The sequence below is a fragment of the Myxine glutinosa genome, chromosome 4 (assembly GCF_964187855.1).
Source record: "Myxine glutinosa chromosome 4, kmMyxGlut1.1, whole genome shotgun sequence".
NCBI classification, from domain to species: Eukaryota; Metazoa; Chordata; class Myxini; order Myxiniformes; family Myxinidae; genus Myxine; species Myxine glutinosa.
Genome location: NC_136264.1, coordinates 132,114,996 through 132,135,414, shown reverse-complemented (window position 1 = coordinate 132,135,414; position 20,419 = coordinate 132,114,996). Strand labels below are relative to the sequence as shown.

The following is a 20,419-nucleotide window of genomic DNA, read 5'->3' as shown; positions in this document are numbered from 1 at the left end:
ATGATGAATTGCGAAAGATGATGGGAATAGAGCCTGTGATTGATGCTGTGAAGAGGAACAGGTTGAGATGGTTTGGTCATGTGTTGAGGAAGGATGAAAGTGACTGGTTGAGAAGAGTGATGGAAATGAATGTGGAAGGAAGTAGAGGACGGGGAAGACCGAGAAAGACTTGGCTAAAGATGGTGGAAGAAGAAATGCGGGCAAGGGGGTTAACAAGGAGAGATGCAGAAAATAGGACAAAATGGAGAAGATTGTCATGGGGACCGCAAGGCTAACCCCCGCTCTAGCAGGGAAAATGGCCTTAAAATGCCTGTTGTTGTTGTTGTATTGCCGTGGTGCACTCCCGGGTCATTGCACTCGTGGTCATTGCACTCTCCAAACTCTCTGCCACCTTCTTGATGGTATACTAAAGTCTAAATAACCCGATCTTGATTGGGTGAACCAACTTGTTTACCAAATATAAAGATTCATTTACATATTACATCTGCCAAAATGGGATTTGGAATTTTTGAATGTTTCTTCTTGAAGGTTTCTTTTTGAATGCCAAAAGGCAGTTATTGAAGCAACATCACCTTTTATACCAATTAATTTTGCAAATTAAATATTCTCAGTTCACAATAATTGAAAACCCTTAATTTTACAGAATATCAAAGTTTCCATCTACTTGCCAAAATATGTACCAAACAACATTATGGGTGCTTGCGGTGTATGCAGCTCACAAATAAATAATGTACAATTTTGATCACTATGCATCAAAAAAGGTGAAGAAGAAGAAGAAGAAGAAGAAAAGAAAAGAAAAGTAATAAATAAATAAATAAAAAAAACCTTCTCACGGTCGAGGTTGCAGGTAAGTCTTACCCCTCCACGAGCCAAGATTTTGGATACAACATAAATAAATAGTGTGAAACATACACGAGGAGATTCAACAGTGGAGTGGGGATCGGGGAAATTATAACAGAAATAAATGAGCCGAGGGGTCGGGGCAGATTATAGGGATGGAAGGATAGGTTAGTCAGTTTTTATACAGAAGTCTAAAAACGAAATGGCAGAGGACAAAAGGTTTACACAGTGACAAAGTAAAAGTGGGACATGCAGAAATAAAAACACCGATGCAACAGAAATTAGGAAAGCAAGAAGCAAATAATAAATGACAATGGAAAGAAACCAATTTTGAAAAGTCCAATTGGTATGTGCGGTACGACCAAATCAAGCAAAAGTAAACAAATATTATTACATTATAATGGCAAACACACCTCATGAGACTTGAACTTTGTGTCATCAAGTTTGCGAGCAGCATACTTCATATCCTCCTTACGGACATACTCCACGACACCAGTGCCATCACGGAAAACGTCCGCAAAGCACACATCTCCTGCTTCTCGCATGTGATCCTTCAAGTCCTGCCAGCTCCCCGTCGGCGGCAGTCCTGGTACCGAATGCCAGCAGATAAATGTGAACCAAAATCCTGCCCCCCACGACCTTCACCCACAGCAAAGCCCCTTTACTTCTTCACCCACAGTACTTAATCGTAATCGGTTAATCTCAAGTCTCCAGCCAAACAAAACCAAACTACTCCACTATAACATCATTCTGTGTCAGACCAATTTTAGAGAACACAAAAGTTACCAGAAATGACGACACGGTACTCCGAGCGGTGTGATGGTGGCCCGTAGCGGCCACGGTTATGGGTGCCAACACGGCCACCCAATCGGGAACATCCTCCACGAGGGAATTCCACTCGAAGCTTGTAGCCATCATAATCGTAACCATCTCGTCCGTGAACGGCATCTTCAGCATCTCTAAAGGGAACAACGCACAAATTAATAACGCGAGACACTCCACAAATAGCTGCACCTATTGAATGCAACCTCCCCACAAAAGGGGCCAAGCACGTACAAGCAAACACATTTTTCTGAATGTTTTTATTTGAATGTTCTGAAATTTTTTTATCGTTCAGTGATAACCAATGATCAAATTACGATTTATTTTATGGCCTTAACGATTCCCACCACCTACTCATGGGATTAGCTGGGAAAAGATTTTGTTCCAACCCTCAACTCTTGACTCTACAACTGGATCAGAGGGCATCAAGTGTGTCCTAAAAACCTGTTCTGCTGCTCTTGCACTTCCTCTCGCTGTCTTTTTCACTCTAATTTACCCGAGGTCATCCTCCATGTGCTTGGAAAGACAACATCACAGCATTATATAAAGTGCAAAAACGGATCCCCTTAACTACAGACCAATTAGCTCACTTCCAATCATCAGCAGTCATGGAATCCATCATTGCAGTTGACAAAATCATCCCTTTTCTCCAACAGCCACATCTCAGATCATCAATTCACATTCAGACATGGTCACTCTGCCTTGGATATGCTGCTTCTACTCGCCCAACAATGGATGGAGGCCCTCAATTTCAGACATGATATGAGAGCCATCTCTCTGGACATATCTCAAGCTTTCAATACAGTCTGGCATACTGCCTCACTCTCCAAACTCTCTGCCATTGGAATCCAAGGACAAGGCCAACTCCACTCTTGGATTCCTAACTTCCTCCACTCTCGTAGCCAACGCATGGCTCTCAACGGAACCCTTTCATCTCCTCTCCCTGTCAAGGCTGACATACCCCAACACAGTGTTCTAGGCCCCGTCCTAATCATAATCTACATCATCAATCTCACACCCTAGAAAATCCTCATCTTTGCGGATGACTCCAATCTCTGCCACGTCATCCCTCATCCTTCTGACACCCAGGCAACAGCCTCTTTCATCTCCACAGACCTTGACAAAATCACAAACTGATCAAACACTTGGAACACGTCTTTCAATCCTGATACGACACACTCACTCTCTTCTCCTTCTCTCTCTCTAAAAGGACCGTTTCACAAACCCTCCCATCGACTTTCTCAACAACGTCTTGACGAGGTTCAGTCAATCAAACTCTCGGGTCTCACTCTCAGCCATGTTCTCTCTTGGGCAAGCAGCCAGATGCAGACTGGGAATCATCCGTCATGCAAAGCCCTTCATTAGAGCACCCGAGCTCCTATCTGCCTACAAGGCTACTATCACTTTGCCATGGTCGACAGGTTGCTGCCTTCTTCCACCTCACTTCTGGTCTTGCACCCTCTGTCCTCACCATGCTCTACCCCACACCCCACAAGTATCTGCTGGACGCACGCAATCCACCAGCAACACCCTCCTGGTGAAACTGCCTAAATCCAGAACCACTGATAACCTCCACCCATTTATTCCGCTCTTTTCCCATCTGTGGAACCACCTTCCACACTCTCTTCGGTACAATTGTTCCCTCCGTGTCTTCACGACAGCTATTCACCACTATCTCAGGTCATTTCCCATCCAAATCCATTATCGTTTCTATACCCGTTAAACCACCCCCACCCTTTCCAAAATTTTGCTTATACATCCATCTTGTTTACCCCTTGTGTTCTCCCCAACGCCTCATTATTGTTACCTGCATCCCTTGTTTGTCTGTCTCAGTCTACCTTCTCTTTCTCATTCTCATTCCACCCTGCAATTGGTGTTTCCCCCCTTCTCCTACTGTCCCCTTTCTTCTGTTGTGTCCTGATCTATTATGTGTCCTAGCTCTTCCATGAGCCTCGACCATGTAATATGTATAAAAAAAATAAAAAATAGAATTAAAAAGTGTTTCATGAACCGACTAGGAGGTCTGAGGTTGGACATAGTGATTTGGGTAGAAATTTGTAATTCGTTCAGGGTGCCTGCGATAAATCACCTACAATTATTGAAATACACCGTGATCTACAACGGACTCAAACTCATGCTAATTAATATACAGGAAACCTGTATATAAGTCCCTGGTGTTGGGCTAGCGGCTAGGGTGCCGGCTTAGGATCCTAGGATCCTGGGTTCGAATCCCGGTCAATCGCTGAATTAACGCCAGGGGGGTTGACTCAGCCTGTCATCCTTCCGAGGTCGGCAAATTGAGTACCAGTTCACTGGTAATTCCCTGCTTGTCGTTAAAGGCGGCAAAAAGGGTTGGCGTCAGGAAGGGCATCCGGCCGTAAAACATTGCTTCAAAAAGGGGACCGAAAAACAACAACAACCACAGTTCCCGAAAAAGGCCAACCCCCGCTTGCGGGGAAAAATGGCCTCTAAAAGGTGGTTTTTTTTTAAACCCAGGTTAACGTCCATCCAAGAGACGGAGCCACTTTGTCCCCAAGAAGCACCAATCCAACAGTTGACGATCAGGTAAGAAATCATCCCAGATTAGATAGCTAAAAGGTAAGCGAGTGCACTTCCAAGGCTGTGAGAGCACGCCTTTAAGTTTAATAAATCATTTATCACAGCACTTCTCTTACCAATATTATTGCATCATTCTTGGAAGATGCCAGTTCCTGCATGAGATGGAAAAGGTACGTGCGACGATGTGTTTATATCCTTGAGTGTTGCAGTAAGTAAATCCAGTAACCCATTGCTTGGTTGACTGGCCACAAATGTGACACCACGCCAAAAACATAAATCAAAGGTCAGACCTTAGGGTGCAGCATGCCAAAGGCCATGAGAGTGGTCTCACTGGGGAGACCATGAACACAGCCACATAATATATCACAGGTAAGATGAGGTATTGCAGGTAAGATGAGCAATATCACAACACTTACACAGACCCTCAAAACGAAACTACACATATTCGCACATTAATTCACCACTTGGCAATGGCTCCACCTAGGGATGATGTGTCACCTGAGACAAGTGCTGCTCCCACTTGTTTGTTATAAACAATAATAAAAAATAGGACCACGGGACCTGTAGCTAATGTGGGCTCTGGCCTAATATTGTAACTCGAATTTGGTAGCATTCTGACTGGTGGGTCTGGAGAAGATATTTAAAGAAATGTATGCGATTGTTCCGAAAATTTTAACAAGTCCACCACTTTGACAACACTTATGGTCATGTGATCGGCATGACCTCCACAATTTAACATCAGGACCCTGTCCTAATTTTGTAACCCAAATTTGGTAGCATTCTGACTGGTGGGTGTGGAGTAGAAGATTTATGAAGGAATTTATGCGATTTCCCCAAAAATGGACAAAGTCGGCCATTTTAACATGTCCAGTCAGTCATGTGATCGGCATGACAGCCACAATTTAACATCCCTACCCTGGCCTAATGTTGTAACCCAACTTTGGTAGCATTCTTACTGGTGGATCTTTTTTTAAATTTTTTTTTATTATTTTTGTATACTGAATCGAGGCTCATGAAAGAGCTGACATTTACTTCGCAAACAAATCAACCAAACAAACAAAATATATAAACAGAGGGAGCGGAAGACAAGATGGGGAGAGAAAGGGAAGCACACAAACACTTGAGAGCACACAGCATTTGAGAGCAGGGAGATGTATGGGAGGGAGAGGGCTTGGGGGGAGGAGGCGTGGGAAGTGGGGGGGAGGGGTGGGAGAAGTATAAAACACAAGGACACCAAGGACTTCCAGGACAGAAGTTGGTATTTCAAAAAAGTAGAATTGGGGTGAAATTAGCGGGGGTAGAAAAGATCAAGGTTTTGGATGGGGGAAGATAAGAGATGGTGGTGAACAGCTGTTTTAAAGACCTTGAGGGTGGAGTGGGATTGAAGAGAGTGAGGGAGTTCGTTCCAGAGGCGGTAGAAAAGAGGAATGAAGGAGTGAAGGTGAGCAGAGAGTCTTGATTTTGGCAGTTTAACCATAAGTGGGTTGCAGGCAGATCTTGTGCGACCTGGAGGAATATTTGCGGGACAGAGCACAGAGAGAGCTGGGGGAGCAAGGCCAGAGAGGAGTCGGTAGAAGACGGAAAGACCACCAACCTGCCTGCGGTGAGTGAGAGGCCCTTGGAGTTAGCTTCATCGCGGGAGATTCCAATGATTCTGAATGCTTTGGTTTCAACAGCGTGAAGACGAGCTAGATGTGAGGCAGGAGCACCAGCCCAGAGGGGAGAGCTGCATTCCATTGAGCTGCGGATGAAAGCCTTGTATGTGGTGAGGAGCTCAGGTGTGCCAAGGAAGGACTTCGCACGACGGAGGATGCCCAGTCGGCGACTGGTTTTGGAGGCCAGATTTGAAATGTGGTTTTCCCAGGAAAGATCATGGCAGATAGTGAGACCCAAAAGCTTGAGTGACAGAACTTCTTGGAGAGGAATATTCAGAAAGGGGATGGGAGGGTTGTCCAGTCTGTCTTTTCGGAGAGACATCGTAAGAGTGTGAGATTTGTCAGGATTGAAAGACATGTTCCACTTGTTTGCCCAGTCTGTGATCTGGAGAAGATTTTGAAGGAATTTACTAAGTTTGAATCATTGGAATCTCCCGCGATGAAGCTAACTCCGAGGGCCTTTCACTCACTCACCGCAGGCAGGTTGGTGGTCTTTCTGTCTTCTACCGACTCCTCTCCGGCCTTACTCCCCCAACTCTCTCTGGGCTCTGTCCCCCAACTTTTCCTACAGGTCGTACAAGATCTGCCAGCAACCCTCTTATGATTAAACTGCCAAAATCAAGACTCTCTATTCACCTTCACTCTTTCATTCCTCTTTTCTCCCGCCTCTGGAACAAACTCCCTCACTCTCTTAAATCCCACTCCTCCCTCCAGGTCTTTAAAACAGCTGTCCACCACCATCTATCTTCCCCCATCAAAAACCTTGATCTTTTCTACCCCTGTTAATTCACCCCAGATCCACTTTTCTGAAATACTGACTTCTTTCCTGGAAGTCCTAGCAGTGTCCACGTGTTTTTTTTTACCTCTCCCACCCCCACCCCCCTTTCCCATGCCTCCTCCCCCCAAGCCCTCCCACAGATCTCCCGATGTCCCTGCTCTCCATCTTGTTCTCCCGCTCCCTTTATCATATGTCTTATGTGGAAGTTTGTCTTTTTATGATCAATGTTAGCTCTTACACGAGCCTCGACCTTGTATACAAAAAAATTATTATTATTATTATTATTACTAGGGCATGCCCGTACTATATATATATCTAAAATTATATCCCCCCCCTCTATTTACATGAAATGGTTTGGTCCAAAGCGAACGGCTTGCGAGTACGGTGACAATCCCCCCCCTCTATTTACATGAAATGGTTTGGTCCAAAGCGAACGGCTTGCGGAGTTTGGTAAAGAAATCGCCATAGCGTGCCCAAACGCGCAGGAAAGCGAAAGAATCGCAAATTAGTTTTTATTAGTTTTAAAACATAGTTTAACGCCAACATAGCGCCAACATAGTTGTGAAATAAATGAATACGCTCTCAAATGTGCCGTCCGAGGCAGAGTCTGTTCGCCACGTTCGGCACACGTGATAGCTCGCTGCTCTCTGATTGGTTGAATCGTTTTTTGGACATAGCTCGGTAACTACTTGTCCGATTAATTTCAAACCTTGAAAAGGCACATCCTCGGGTCCCCAGCAATATACCTGGCAAGTTGCAAGTATATCGGACCCGTTGTTGTCGAGAAACAGCGGTCACAGACAAACAAACACACACACACACACACACACACACACACACACACACACACACACACACACACACACACACACACACACACACACACACACACACACACACACACACACACACACACACACACACACACACACACACACACACACACACACAGAGATTACTGGAATTATAGATAGATTATCTATATAATAATACCGTAAGGACTCGAGTTTGTTATCCCTTTTACGCCGCACCCAGTGACCCGATGCCCACGGCACTAATGCATTTTCCATCTACGAACCGCGCTCTTTGTTTATCACGTACAGCCATACTCGAAAAATCTGAATTCGCCGACTTTGGGACCCAAAAGCATCCGATTATCGGCCGATACGACGCCATCTTACGACACCATCGTATTGGTGTCTGCTGGGCGAAGGCGATGCGAGCCGTCCGTTGATTCGACAGTCGAGTGGTGTGATGGGTGGTGTGAACCAAATGGTCTTTTTATTCCCTTGAACATTTTAAATTAGGATATATAAGGAAACGTCTTTATCGTCATTTTAATAAAGTTAAATGGAGTGACGTTGCGATACTCGGGGTGCGTTGCATAAATCCTCGTAACTCAGAGAGGTGTAGCAGGTGGCGAGACGTAAGGAAGCTTTTTTATTCCCTTGAACATTTGAAATTAGGATATATAAGGAAACGTCTTTATCGTCATTTTAATAAAGTTAAATGGAGTGACGTTGCGATACTCGGGGTGCGTTGCATAAATCCTCGTAACTCAGAGAGGTGTAGCAGGTGGCGAGACGTAAGGAAGCTTAAAGATAACGAGCTGAAAACAGACGAACGATATCCCTTCCGTGGATGTTCCACGGGTTTCACGTCTTTATCGTCATTTTAATAAAGTTAAATGGAGTGACGTTGCGATCAGTGAGTTGTACTTGTATACGAAGAGATAAAAGGATGGCATTGACTTTGAGACGGTACGTGATAGTTGGCTGCGGCTGGCTGATGCCACGTTTTTTTTTTTCTAAGTGCCATGGATGCTGATGGACATAATAAAGGTATCGGCTGATCTCTCATCGTAATATTACCCGATGGAAATGAACTGTTTCTTTGTTTGTCATTTCCTGTGCAATAATGTCAAATTGATAAGTCAGACATCCTTTTCTATGGACAGCTGCTCTCCTTTTCGATGGCATCGTCTATTGACATGCATGTTCTTCTTTCATATAATTTTACACATTCACAATCAGTATTTCAATTCTTGCAGACATTGGAAAGGAAGTTGACTCACAGGCCAACTCTCTGGCTCAATCACAGGCCGACGCACAGGCGATGTAATTGTGAGTAGCATTTTTGCACAAGTGAAAATTGATCTTTCTTCCTAACTCTTACTCGGACAAGCAAATCCCCTATGCCATCCATAATGGTACACTCTATCCATACACCACATCCTCCCTTCCGTGGATGTTCCACGGGTTTCGGCTAGTATATAATAATAGCGTAAGGACTCGACTTTGTTATCCCTTTTACGCCGCACCTAGTGACCCGATGCCCACGGCACTAATGGATTTACGATCTACGAACCGCGCTCTTTGTTTATTACGTACAGCCATACTCGAAAAATCTGAATTAGCCGACGTTGGGGCCCAAAAGCATCCGATTAACTGCCGATACGACGCCATCTTACGACGCCATCGTATTGGCGTCTGCTGGGCGAAGGCGAAGCAAGCCGTCCGCTGATTGGACAGGCGAAGGCGAAAGCAAGCCGTCCACTGAGTGGACAATCCAGAGCATGCATTTGTGCCGGCGTCGGCGATCGTTGTTCATATACGCACTCTTAATTCTCATCTTTCTTCCTAACTCTTACTCGGACAAGCAAATCCCCTATGCCATCCATAATGGTACACTCTATCCATACACCACATCCTCCCTTCCGTGGATGTTCCACGGGTTTCGGCTAGTAATAATAATAATCTGCCATTTTGACCGACTTAAAGTCACGTGACCAGAACAACCTTTGCAATCCCTGTAACCAATTAGGAGTGGAACCTTGGTGCCAAATTTCGGCCAGATGCTAGAATATCTATCAGTATCAAACCGAGTGGGATCTACAAATGGCAAGCTGTTTTTATCCACCGTTTTATTCATACGTTTTCATTTGTTATTTATTTCAATTACAAATTTAAAAATTCCAATTGCAATTCCAATTCCAGATATGGTAATAATAAAATGTGAGTTTTCTCACAAGTAACTTCACACAAGAAGGCATTTAAGGCCCCCATCAAAGCCTATGCAATGGTTGTCAACCTATGGCATATATATATACATTTCGACAAAGCAACGCGAGCACGCGTCCCAACTCCCATCTTACTTGTCTCCATTTTGGTTTTAACGTAACGGCTCAAACACAACCAAAGAGCCAAATGGCCAAATGGCAAGCAGGCGGTGGAAGAGCTCGACCCTTGACTTCCGCTCCCCTCCATGAGGAAAAATAATCAAATAATAAATCCCCAAAACGAACACGATTCACGTTGATCAGACAAAGGTACCGAACTCGCCAACAATCATGTTCGGTCCACAAACGCGGTGAAGTCTCACGGCTGGCCGCGTACCTGGGGTCTTCGAACTCGACGAACGCGAATGGTGGCACGCGACGATTCTTGAGATCCACGTCGCGGATATTACCGTATTTATAAAAAAGATCTTCGATGTCTTTGACGCGGATGTCAGGTGGGAGGTTTCCTACGTAAATGCGACAATCGTTGTTTCCAGCCGGACCACGAACCACTTGAAATTCCATGCTGCTATCTTTAATGGCTGCGAAATGGCGGGATTCGCACTGCGACTGCGCAAATGGTGCTAAATCTGTCGTTGGACAAAAAATATCAAAATAAGGCATTATCGGATCCCAAGGTTCGAGCATGAGCACTAAGCATATTAAATGTGCTTTGCGCACAAAGTTAGAAAAATAACTGTCACAGAAATTCGAAAAATGTGAAAAACACTAGTACTAACAACACCGCCAAGATTGTTACACGTGCACAGGAAAGTAATACAAGGGTATACATGGAACTTTCTCGCCTGTATCGATTAATCAATCACACCGTTTCTTATATATAGCGGTTTTTCTTCATTTAGAATCAATATAAATGTAAACCTGATGCTTTAGATTGATCGCGTGCCTCCTTCCCAGCCTACATGTACAGAGTGGACACAAAGTCCTTTTGCACGCAGTTAGAATCTCTCTGTATGCTCCCCTCCACTCTCCGCACAAATTTGAATTTTTCTCATGTTCTTCTGGACGTCTTCTCCCATGTTGAGGGTTGGAGGTCAGCCCCTGACACAGAGTCGGCGTCAGAACAAATCGAATCGGGGGGCATTAGGGTAACCACGGGAGGGGTGGGGGGGGGCACAAACTGCCGTTCGAGAACTCAATCTATGATGTAAATGCTTGATAATAAGAGTTTGCCGTCAACAATCAACACACCAACCCAGTTACAATTTAAAAACATGCTGCAAAGTCACCCTCTCTTTTGCTCAAGGTCATCTTCTATCTGCTTGGAAATCTGCCAACATCACCGCTTTGCACAAAAAAGGTGTAAAAACAGATCCCAGCAACTACAGACCAATCAGCCTTCTCCCAATTATCAGCAAAGTCATGGAATCCATCATTGCTTCAGATATTAAATCTTTCCTCTTCTCCAATGGCTTGATCTCTGATCATCAATTTGGTTTCAGACCTGGACACTCTACTCTGGACATGCTGCTTCTGCTTTCTCAACAATGGATGGAGGTCCTCAATGCCAAACAGGAAATTAGAGCAGTCTCCCTTGACATATCACGTGCCTTCGATACGGTCTGGCACCCAGCTCTGCTCACCAAACTCTCCTCTTTTGGTATCCATGGAAATCTCCACGCATGGCTGGCGGACTTCCTCTCTAGTCGTAGTCAACGTGTGGCCCTGAATGGGTTTCTCTCATCTCCCCTTCCTGTTCAGGCTGGAGTTCCACAAGGCAGTGTTCTGGGCCCTGTGCTTCTTCTGGTCTTCATCAATGATCTCTCTGACTCTCTTGAAAATCCTCTGTATCACTTTGCTGATGACTCTACTCTCTGTCGCTCCATTCTTCATCCCTCAGATCGGCAGTCTGCAGCCTCCTCACTCTCTGCAGACCTGGACAAAATCACAGACTGGGCAAACAAGTGGAAGATGTCTTTCAATCCTGACAAATCTCACACTCTTACGATGTCTCTCCGAAAAGACCGACTGGACAACCCTCCCATCCACTTTCTGAATAATCCTCTCCAAGAAGTTCTGTCACTCAAGCTTTTGGGTCTCACTATCTGCCATGATCTTTCCTGGGAAAACCACATTTCAAATCTGGCCTCCAAAGCCAGTCGCCGACTGGGCATCCTCTGTCGTGCGAAGTCCTTCCTTGGCACACCTGAGCTCCTCACCACATACAAGGCTTTCATCCGCAGCTCAATGGAATACTGCTCTCCCCTCTGGGCTGGTGCTCCTGCCTCACACCTAGCTCGTCTTCACGCTGTTGAAACCAAAGCATTCAGAATCATTGGAATCTCCCGCGATGAAGCTAACTCCAAGGGCCTCTCACTCACTCACCGCAGGCAGGTTGGTGGTCTTTCCGTCTTCTACCGACTCTTCTCTGGCCTTGCCCCCCCAGCTCTCTCTGGGCTCTGTCCCGCAAATATTCCTACAGGTCGCGCAAGATCTGCCTGCAACCCTCTTATGGTCAAACTGCCAAAATCAAGACTCTCTGCTCACCTTCACTCCTTCATTCCTCTTTTCTCCCGCCTCTGGAACAAACTCCCTCACTCTCTTCAATCCCACTCCACCCTCCAGGTCTTTAAAACAGCTGTTCACCACCATCTCTTATCTTCCCCCATCCAAAACCTTGATCTTTTCTACCCCCGCTAATTTCACCCCAATTCCACTTTTTCGAAATACCGACTTCTGTCCTGGAAGTCCTTGGTGTCCTTGTGTTTTATACTTCTCCCTCCCCCCCCCCCCCCCTTCCCACGCCTCCTCCCCCCAAGCCCTCTCCCTTCCACACATCTCCCTGCTCTCAAATGTTGTGTTTGTGTGCTTCCCCTTCTCTCCCCATCTTGTTTTTCGCTCCCTCTTTTTATATATTTTGTTTGTCTGGTGGATTTGTTTGTGAAGTAAATGTTAGCTCTTTCACGAGCCTCGATTCAGTATACAAAAAAGAAGAAGAAAAAAAAGTCTCTCTCTTGCACACATGTGAAGAAGCAGCTCTTCGTTTGGAAAAGAAGTCCACAAATAGCCTGAAATGACGCAGCAACTTTATTAAAACCAACTTATACAGATCCGGAGGAGACAAGACATCTACAGCAAGAACCAGCTTCATGCCAAGTCAAGCCTTCCTGCAAACGCATTGATTCTCATTCACTTATATAGGAATACGATTATCAAAAAATCTCCGAGAGAACAAAGCGACTGGCGAGAGTCCCTCCCACCGTTATCCGCTGTCATTCGGGGGAGTCAGCCCTTCCTTATCATTCGGACCAGATGTTTCTCTGGGCTCCGCGAAAACAGAAATGTAACTCACAGAGAGAAGAGTGCATGCTTGGCCAGATAAGCCCAGAGCAAATATATGGGTTCACATGAGTAATTCAAAGCATGTTTATACAGAGTCATGCGTCGCTGTGATTATATGGTTTTAACGATAGGTTTATGTCTGCAATCTAAACATTCTACTAGCGTTACACAAAATCACGCGCATGTGGGCGTGGTTTTACGACCGGCCTTATCTAGCCTCAAATAAAGCACACGTATACAATTGTCCAGCATGACCGAAGCGAGCCTTTCCTCATCCAAAACTAAAACGAAGCAAAAACCCTTTATTAACTTTATGAAAATAGCATTTTTAAACAACATTTAAATCATAACACATTAGCAACCAACGTCTATAACTGAACTTTAGGCAATAACAAATCTACAACTTGACATTCCTTCCTCTTGTCTCGTCGAGACAAAGTATCTTAAGAGACAACGTGCCACATCGGGCTTTATTGAAAAATAATTGTGTAATGCGGGTATCTCCCAAGGGCATATCGTGCGCCCAAAGCGCCTCGCCCGTGCATTTGGCGAACGTGTCGTGTGGTGCGTGCTCGGAGCCTGAGGGCTCAGAACATGAAAGTCCATTAACGTTTCGGATCCACAACGAAGGTGTCTGGTCCAGATGAGGTTCTGCTCCGCCAGAGGGCCACCACCTCCCCTGCGGAACTTGCTCCCCCCACCCTTTGCAGACTCAGTCCTTGCAGATCTTCGAAGTTAATCAACGATCATGCCCATGAGGTCCCTCACGTGCTGCTGTTCTGGGGAATACATAATATTGTCAGTATCTTGTGTCTCAATTTCCTGGTCAGGGTACAGAGCGTAAAAATCCGATTCACTTGAAGCATTTGAACTTAATACATATGAAGCAAAGGGAGGAACTTCCTTTATGTCAAAGTCTCCCTTGGGCGCCTGGTCTGCTTGCGGGTCTAGGATATCCACGTCGGGTCCCTCGACCGCCAGACCCAGCGTCGCAATCAGATCCATAGTTGGGTTGAAAGGGGGCGTGCAGCTGTCAGCTTGTAATACATAAGCAGCGTTAGCCAGTACACGCAAGGGGTTTATAGCACAAGTATCACAGTCATCACATACACCGTTACAGGCAGCAGCCAGTTCCCACATGGGATCCGCACAAGTATCACAGTCATTACAAAATTCAATGCAATTTTCTGGAGCGCCGGTCGCAACTGCCTTGTTGAAGGACCCGTTCAGGTCGACGGCCTCTGTGGTCAGAGCCATAGTCGTTGTCGGCGGCTTCTTCACTTTCCATCCTGTAAAATACTTTCTCATACAGAGGAGGACTAGAGATTTCATTAGTGCCCCCCAAATTACTACCCCGATTATCACAGCCAGTGCGGTCAATAACCACTTCACTATGGTGCCCGTCCATCCCTGGAACCAGTCAGTGAGCCAGCTAAATGTATAAGAATTTTCGCGCGCGATCCGATCGATCGTCAGGGCGTGGCTAGTTTCCCTTAGTCTCACTTCTGCATCACCATTGTACGCATGTGAATTACCGTGTCCAATAGTATGTCATGAGCTGTAGCGGTGTCGTTTGCCACCTTTTCTAGGGCCAAAGCCAATTTATCTATCCGGAAACTATCCATGACTGTGCCCGCTCCTGGGAAGAAGAAACCAAACACCTTTTCCCATAGGCTCCCGTGTAGTTTAGTGGTTCCATCTTCGTTCATGACTGACCTCTTATAACGCCTGTCCAAGGACTTTGGGTCTAGCTCATCCAGTATCTCAACGTCAGGAAGGACTGAACCCAGATAACATGTGCCCCCCCAATTATTTGGTAAATAGGGGTAAGCCTTGTCGCCGCATATAAACATTGTCCCATGGGGTGGGACCAGGTGGGTGGATAAGCACTGGAGTCCCTTTACCACCCCATTAATCCTACTAACCCCCCTAGAGAATGTTATAGCCGTTATGTTGTGGTTGTGTTTATCTTGCAGTGTAGTGTCTGGTGCTTGTATGGCCAACTTACAGTGCGTGGCGTGGATCCACGAGGTCTTGCCCTCACAAAAGACTGCCGTTGGTGTAGTCAGCAACACCTGGACTGGTCCCTTCCACCTTGGTTCCAAGGCGTTCTTGCAGGTGAAGTGCTCCACGAACACCTGGTCTTTTTCCTCTGGTGGAACACCTGGTCCACAAGTCTCCTGGGAGCGCCTGGTCTACAGGTCTCCAATTCATAGATTCAATTCATTCAATTCATAGTTTCATAGAACACCTTTTCTCCAATTTCCTAATCCACTTTTTTTCAAGTGGATCCAATTTTATCCAATATTCAATTTTTAAATTCAATCCCATTTAATCCAGTCCAATTCAAATTAAATTCAATCCTTCTCTCAGCATCCCATTACCTGTTTCCAACATCAATAAAAATAAAATTATAAAATTAATAAAAATCAATCATCTCAAATCTCAAATCAAATCAAAATCATAAAAAAATCAATAAAATAATAAAAATAAACGAAAATTACTTCAGCTAGAGTTTCAACTAGAATTAACACAAACAAACCACCATTAACCTCCATTAACACAAACAAACCACCATTAACCTCCATTAACCTCCCCCTATTGTTTATTTATTTTCACGAATAAACAAATAATAGAAATAACCTGGTCTACTTCCAATTTCAATTCTGGTCAGTTCTGGTGTCTGGTCACACACAATGTTTTCCTCACCCACTGTGATTCGCTCAAAATAGATTCTCACTGTTATGTCTGAAATTCGTCTCATGAAAACCCATTCAAGAGTCCGGTGTACCCGACGGCCAAACACATAGACACGCCGAAGACCCCAGGGTACCCATCAAACTAGCTTGTCCCCAGATCCACAACACAGCGAAACATGTAACTTTACTAAAACTAGAACGGGCACTCGGTAGAGCGCATACCTTCGCCGCAGCTACTTTTGTTGCCAAAATAAAAGACTACAAGATCTGTGTAGCAAAGCCACACCTACGTTGTCATGCGGGAAGATTTGTTTCAAATTAAACCATTCTATCCCGCCAAAAGTTTGATATTGTAATCACATCCATGACCTTTTATTGACCTTGACCTTGACCTTTGACCCGATCGATTCCAAAATCTAATCAAATGGTTCCCGGATAATAACCTATCATCCCACCAAATTTCATGCGAATCGGTTGAATACTTTTTGAGTTATGCGAATAACATACACATACACACACACACACAGACATACAAATAAATACACAGCGATCAAACATAACCTTCCGCTTTTGCGAAGGTAATAATCACTTACTCATAACTAATACTCATAATAACTCATAATTACTTATGTAATTACTCATGCCAATACTTACTTAAAATAATGTAATATCCCAATCTTCACCCCCTATGCAAATCGAAGCACCCCGGACAATCCACAACCAATATCAACCACTGTAGCCGCCTTCCCGATTCCAGGCAGCCACACGCAGCCACATACATCTCCCTCCACGTCACACAAGACAACAGCCAACGAGTGTGTCCACCACACAGAAACCTTTGGCAATGCAACAACCGAACTCCCAGACAACCAACAACAAAACCCAATCCATCTCCATGGCTCATCAAGCAGTTCCAACTTAATCCAGCTTCACATACCGATTTCCCCAAAAACTCGTGAAACTTCACCCCCATTCTGGAAAAACCCTGGACTAAACCCTGACACCCTAAATAACTTCAGACCCATCTCCAACCTACCCTTTCTGTCAAAAGTTTTGGAACGTGCTGTGGCCACTCAACTCAAACATCACCACTCTGCCAATAACCTGTATGAAACATCCCAATCCGGATTCTGCTCCAGCCACAGTACTGAAACTGCTCTCCTCAAAATCACCAGCGACCTTTTCTCTCCTCTGGCGCCGGCAACCTCAACATTTTCATCCTCCTCACCTCAACGCCTCCTTTGACATCATCAATCACACCATCCTCCTCACCCTGTTTAGACCAGCTTGTGCCTATTAAACCCAAATCAGTTCACTCCCAAGCCTACAAGGACCACCTACAGCACTGCAAAGATGTCCTCTACTCCACCTACTACCCTCAAATTATCCACTCTGGCTCCGGAATCCCAAAGGCACTCTTCTCTACAATAAACAAACTAAATAAACAAATAAATAAACAAACTTTACAGCGTGAACAAACTCCTCAGCGCCCTGGATACCACCACCTGTCATTCAGAGTAGACAACAGCATCTCCTTTCTCCTTTCTGGCATCCAAATAAAATTCTGGCTTCAAATCAACTTCCTCGAACTTAACTATGATAAATCTAAATTAATCTTCGTTTGCCCAAAACCACTCACCAAATCCACCCATAACTTTGCCCCCAACATCAATGGTTTCCCAGTATCCACCTTTTATGAATTTTATGAATCTTCTCATTATTCGAAAGTTTACAAAATGTCCCAAATCTGTATATTATTTTCTACTGTGGTTATATTAAACCATTATTTTACAAAATCCAACTTTCAATAAACTGAAAAATGCTTCGCCATGGAATAGTCCACCACTCATATAAATAATCATAAGAGTTCTGCGAAACATCTCCATCTTTAAAACTTAGCCAACCAATTTTAAACCACATGTTTTCCCCCCAAAAAACAAGTCACATTCTTTGTATATTGCCAACATTGTTCATCGTTTAAGTATCATCCAGAACTAAATTTTTTATAAACCGTCAATTTGTAGATGCATTTATTTATATCCCATTAACCCAAGAACTCTCAATTGCTTGGTTATATTTTAGTAATGTCATATATCCATATTTCTTTTCCAAAATGTTCCTGATATACACATTAATCCCATCTGTCTTTGTTTCCAGATGAACTCAAATCAGGAAATCAACACAAATCCTTATTACCTCCAATCAATCACACTGCACATCATTCCCCGTCCTTGATGGATAATTTTACATCCAGATGGGCACAGCATCCCATTTTTGGCGACCCAGCCCTGAAACAAGCCCCTGGACTCCTTGCAGGCTGGACCAAAACCCCTGGACCTGCCTCCATGGAACAATGACGCCTAAGCACTCAATTAGCCCTCCCAGTACCAAAGACTTACAATCAGACCGACAGACAGACAAATAACAGAGGCATGTCGCCAGCCCCAGCACAGGACATCACCTTTCCGGGCAGGCACAATATAATCCACAGCATCGAAATGCCAATTTCTATCCGGAGCCTCGCAAAGCCAAAATCGGGCATGTTCACTGCATTTCACTGCATTTCACTGACCATGACTATCCCCATTGCTCGATCACGCACGTCACTGTGCTCGGCCCGGTTAAATTAAACTCAAGCGTACTGTACCTGACGCTTCCGGTCGGCACCGGAAGTCTGTTTATTTCTTGAGACCCCTGAATCGGGACCTCAACGACAATTACAACGACAAACAGAACTCGATATTCTCTGTTCATTAATTACGTACATGATTTCAGTTTTATCCAACAATATATGTCCCGATATTCTCTCCAGATTTAAGTTCTATATCCTGTCGTTAAAGCAACACCCTGTAGACTGACTCCGCCTGTCGTTCTTCCAAGGTTAGTGAATTGCCTCTGACCTCTTACCCTTACATATCTCGAACAAAGGTCAAATAAACTTCGAAAGGTCAAACTTCAAATTGGGGTAACCAGCGCTTTATTATCCCACAAGTAATGCAAGTCCGGCGACAATGGACAAATGACCATTAATGTGGCTCTACATAGCATAATGCTAACTTCTACGAATCCAACAACCGTCACAATCCGCCCAGGAACGTCCGTACGAGGCGTGCTTTACAATGCAGCACCTCTCTACCTGGTGCACACCTTTCGCACATCCCTCCTCGTTCGCACAACGCTTCATCAACAAACCTCCTCGCGCCCACACAACTGCAACCCCCGTGTCCACCCAGAGTGCCCAATCTGCGACCCACAATCTTCTCGGGGCACACACTTCCTCCTTGAAATCCATGCCTCAGAAATATAACTCCACAGAACAGACAGCAATGAAACCACAACCTCCGACAACCATTCGACGTACCTTATTCGCACATCTAGGTGTCTCCTTGCCCCCCGTCATTGCAAGAGCATCTTGTCTTGTACCTGGAACAATATCCTCCCAAGTACACTCATTCCGCTCCCATCCCACTCCTGACACTGGACAAATGGCTTCGTTACACACCTGACCACCGCACACCTTGGCACCAGCCACACCACATACCGACAGTTGAAACCTCGATATTCCTCTTTCCTCGGATAAGCGTTCTGTTGAAAACGTGACATTTCTGCTCAAATTATTGAATTTTAATAACTTAACCTTACCAGCATCGCTCGCCAGCAAACCCTTTGTCCGGCGCATCGATCAACACAAATCCTTCGATGCATCTTCCAGCCGCCACTCCGCACTGTACCTCACTTACTGTTACTGTATGAACAAGACTTCCTGTTGGAACTTGTCACCGGAAATTAATTACTCTGTCTTGAAATCGTTTATTTTAGCGTTTAGAAAATCATTCTAGAAATCGAATTTAGTTTGGAAATCGTTTCTTCCCCTTATATAAATCCATTTTAAATAACGTATTCCTTTTGTGACATTGCATGGCATGTATGTCGCAGGTGCCCACTATTCTGACATGGCTCATGACTCATGTCTAATTCTGACATGAAGATGAAGGACAAGAAGATGAAGGATGAAGGACATGACATGAAGAAGAAGATTCTGACAAGATACTCACATGAACGTCCGACATCCAGCAAAGTCGAAATGACCCACAATGCATTTGGGCACACATCCTCCTCTGACAGTGGGCGAGTTATCGCCGGCACTCTGAGCAAATCTCATACAGCACACCCGTGACTCGCGGCTCGCTCGGCTCCTGCCCGAACGCACAATATCCCTCTACCCAAACTTCCACGGAGCCGCACGGCGGAAACACAGGTTTGTACCACACTTTAATTAAACGAACATCGCCAGGATTCTCGGATAGACGTTAATTTCACAACACACATGACAAAAATCCGATTTAAATTCAGAGATCGCCGATCGACCTGGCACAACCATCTCAACGCGACGACGCCACGCCGCCCCCCGTCCTGGCGCGCACCCTCGTGCCTCCACACGAATCCCAACACTCCCGCCTCGCGGTTTCCTGCGAGGCTCGTAGCCGTGGCAACCAAAACTGCGCGCCGCTCTCGAATGAGGGCCGTCATAACAGTGAGCTGTCAGAACTCATCCCTAGCTCGTAAACATCGCAAAAAAACAGGATCTCCGACGCTCCACCTCCCCGACCCCAAATGCACCACACGACACCAATTCCAAAGGTGAGCTGCCTCAGCGATACATCCCACACATACAATCCACAATATCTGCCATTGAATGAACTCT

At 45.1% G+C, this 20,419-nt stretch overlaps 1 protein-coding gene and 1 long non-coding RNA gene across 4 annotated transcripts in view; both read right to left on the bottom strand.

Moving 5' to 3' along the window:
• Positions 1–10,314, bottom strand: part of LOC137425233 (serine/arginine-rich splicing factor 1B) — a 35,335-nt gene extending 25,021 nt beyond the window's left edge. Inside the window, exons 1-3 of one of the 3 annotated variants that reach the window (XM_078776434.1) lie at positions 10,050–10,314; positions 1,627–1,799; positions 1,254–1,426 (exon numbers count right to left, since the gene is read on the bottom strand). In XM_078776434.1, coding sequence (XP_078632560.1) covers positions 1,254–1,426; positions 1,627–1,799; positions 10,050–10,237 — 534 coding nt within the window. In that variant the 5' untranslated portion in view covers positions 10,238–10,314. The remainder of the gene's footprint in view (positions 1–1,253; positions 1,427–1,626; positions 1,800–10,049) is intronic. The other 2 variants (XM_078776436.1, XM_078776435.1) reach the window with 2 other exon arrangements.
• Positions 10,315–13,297: 2,983 nt separating this feature from the next.
• On the bottom strand, positions 13,298–19,751 carry LOC144891809 (uncharacterized). Its single transcript, XR_013623193.1, has 2 exons — positions 16,987–19,751; positions 13,298–16,942 (listed from the first exon to the last, which is right to left on the bottom strand). It is a non-coding gene; the product is annotated as an uncharacterized LOC144891809 (long non-coding RNA).
• Positions 19,752–20,419: the final 668 nt, after the last annotated feature.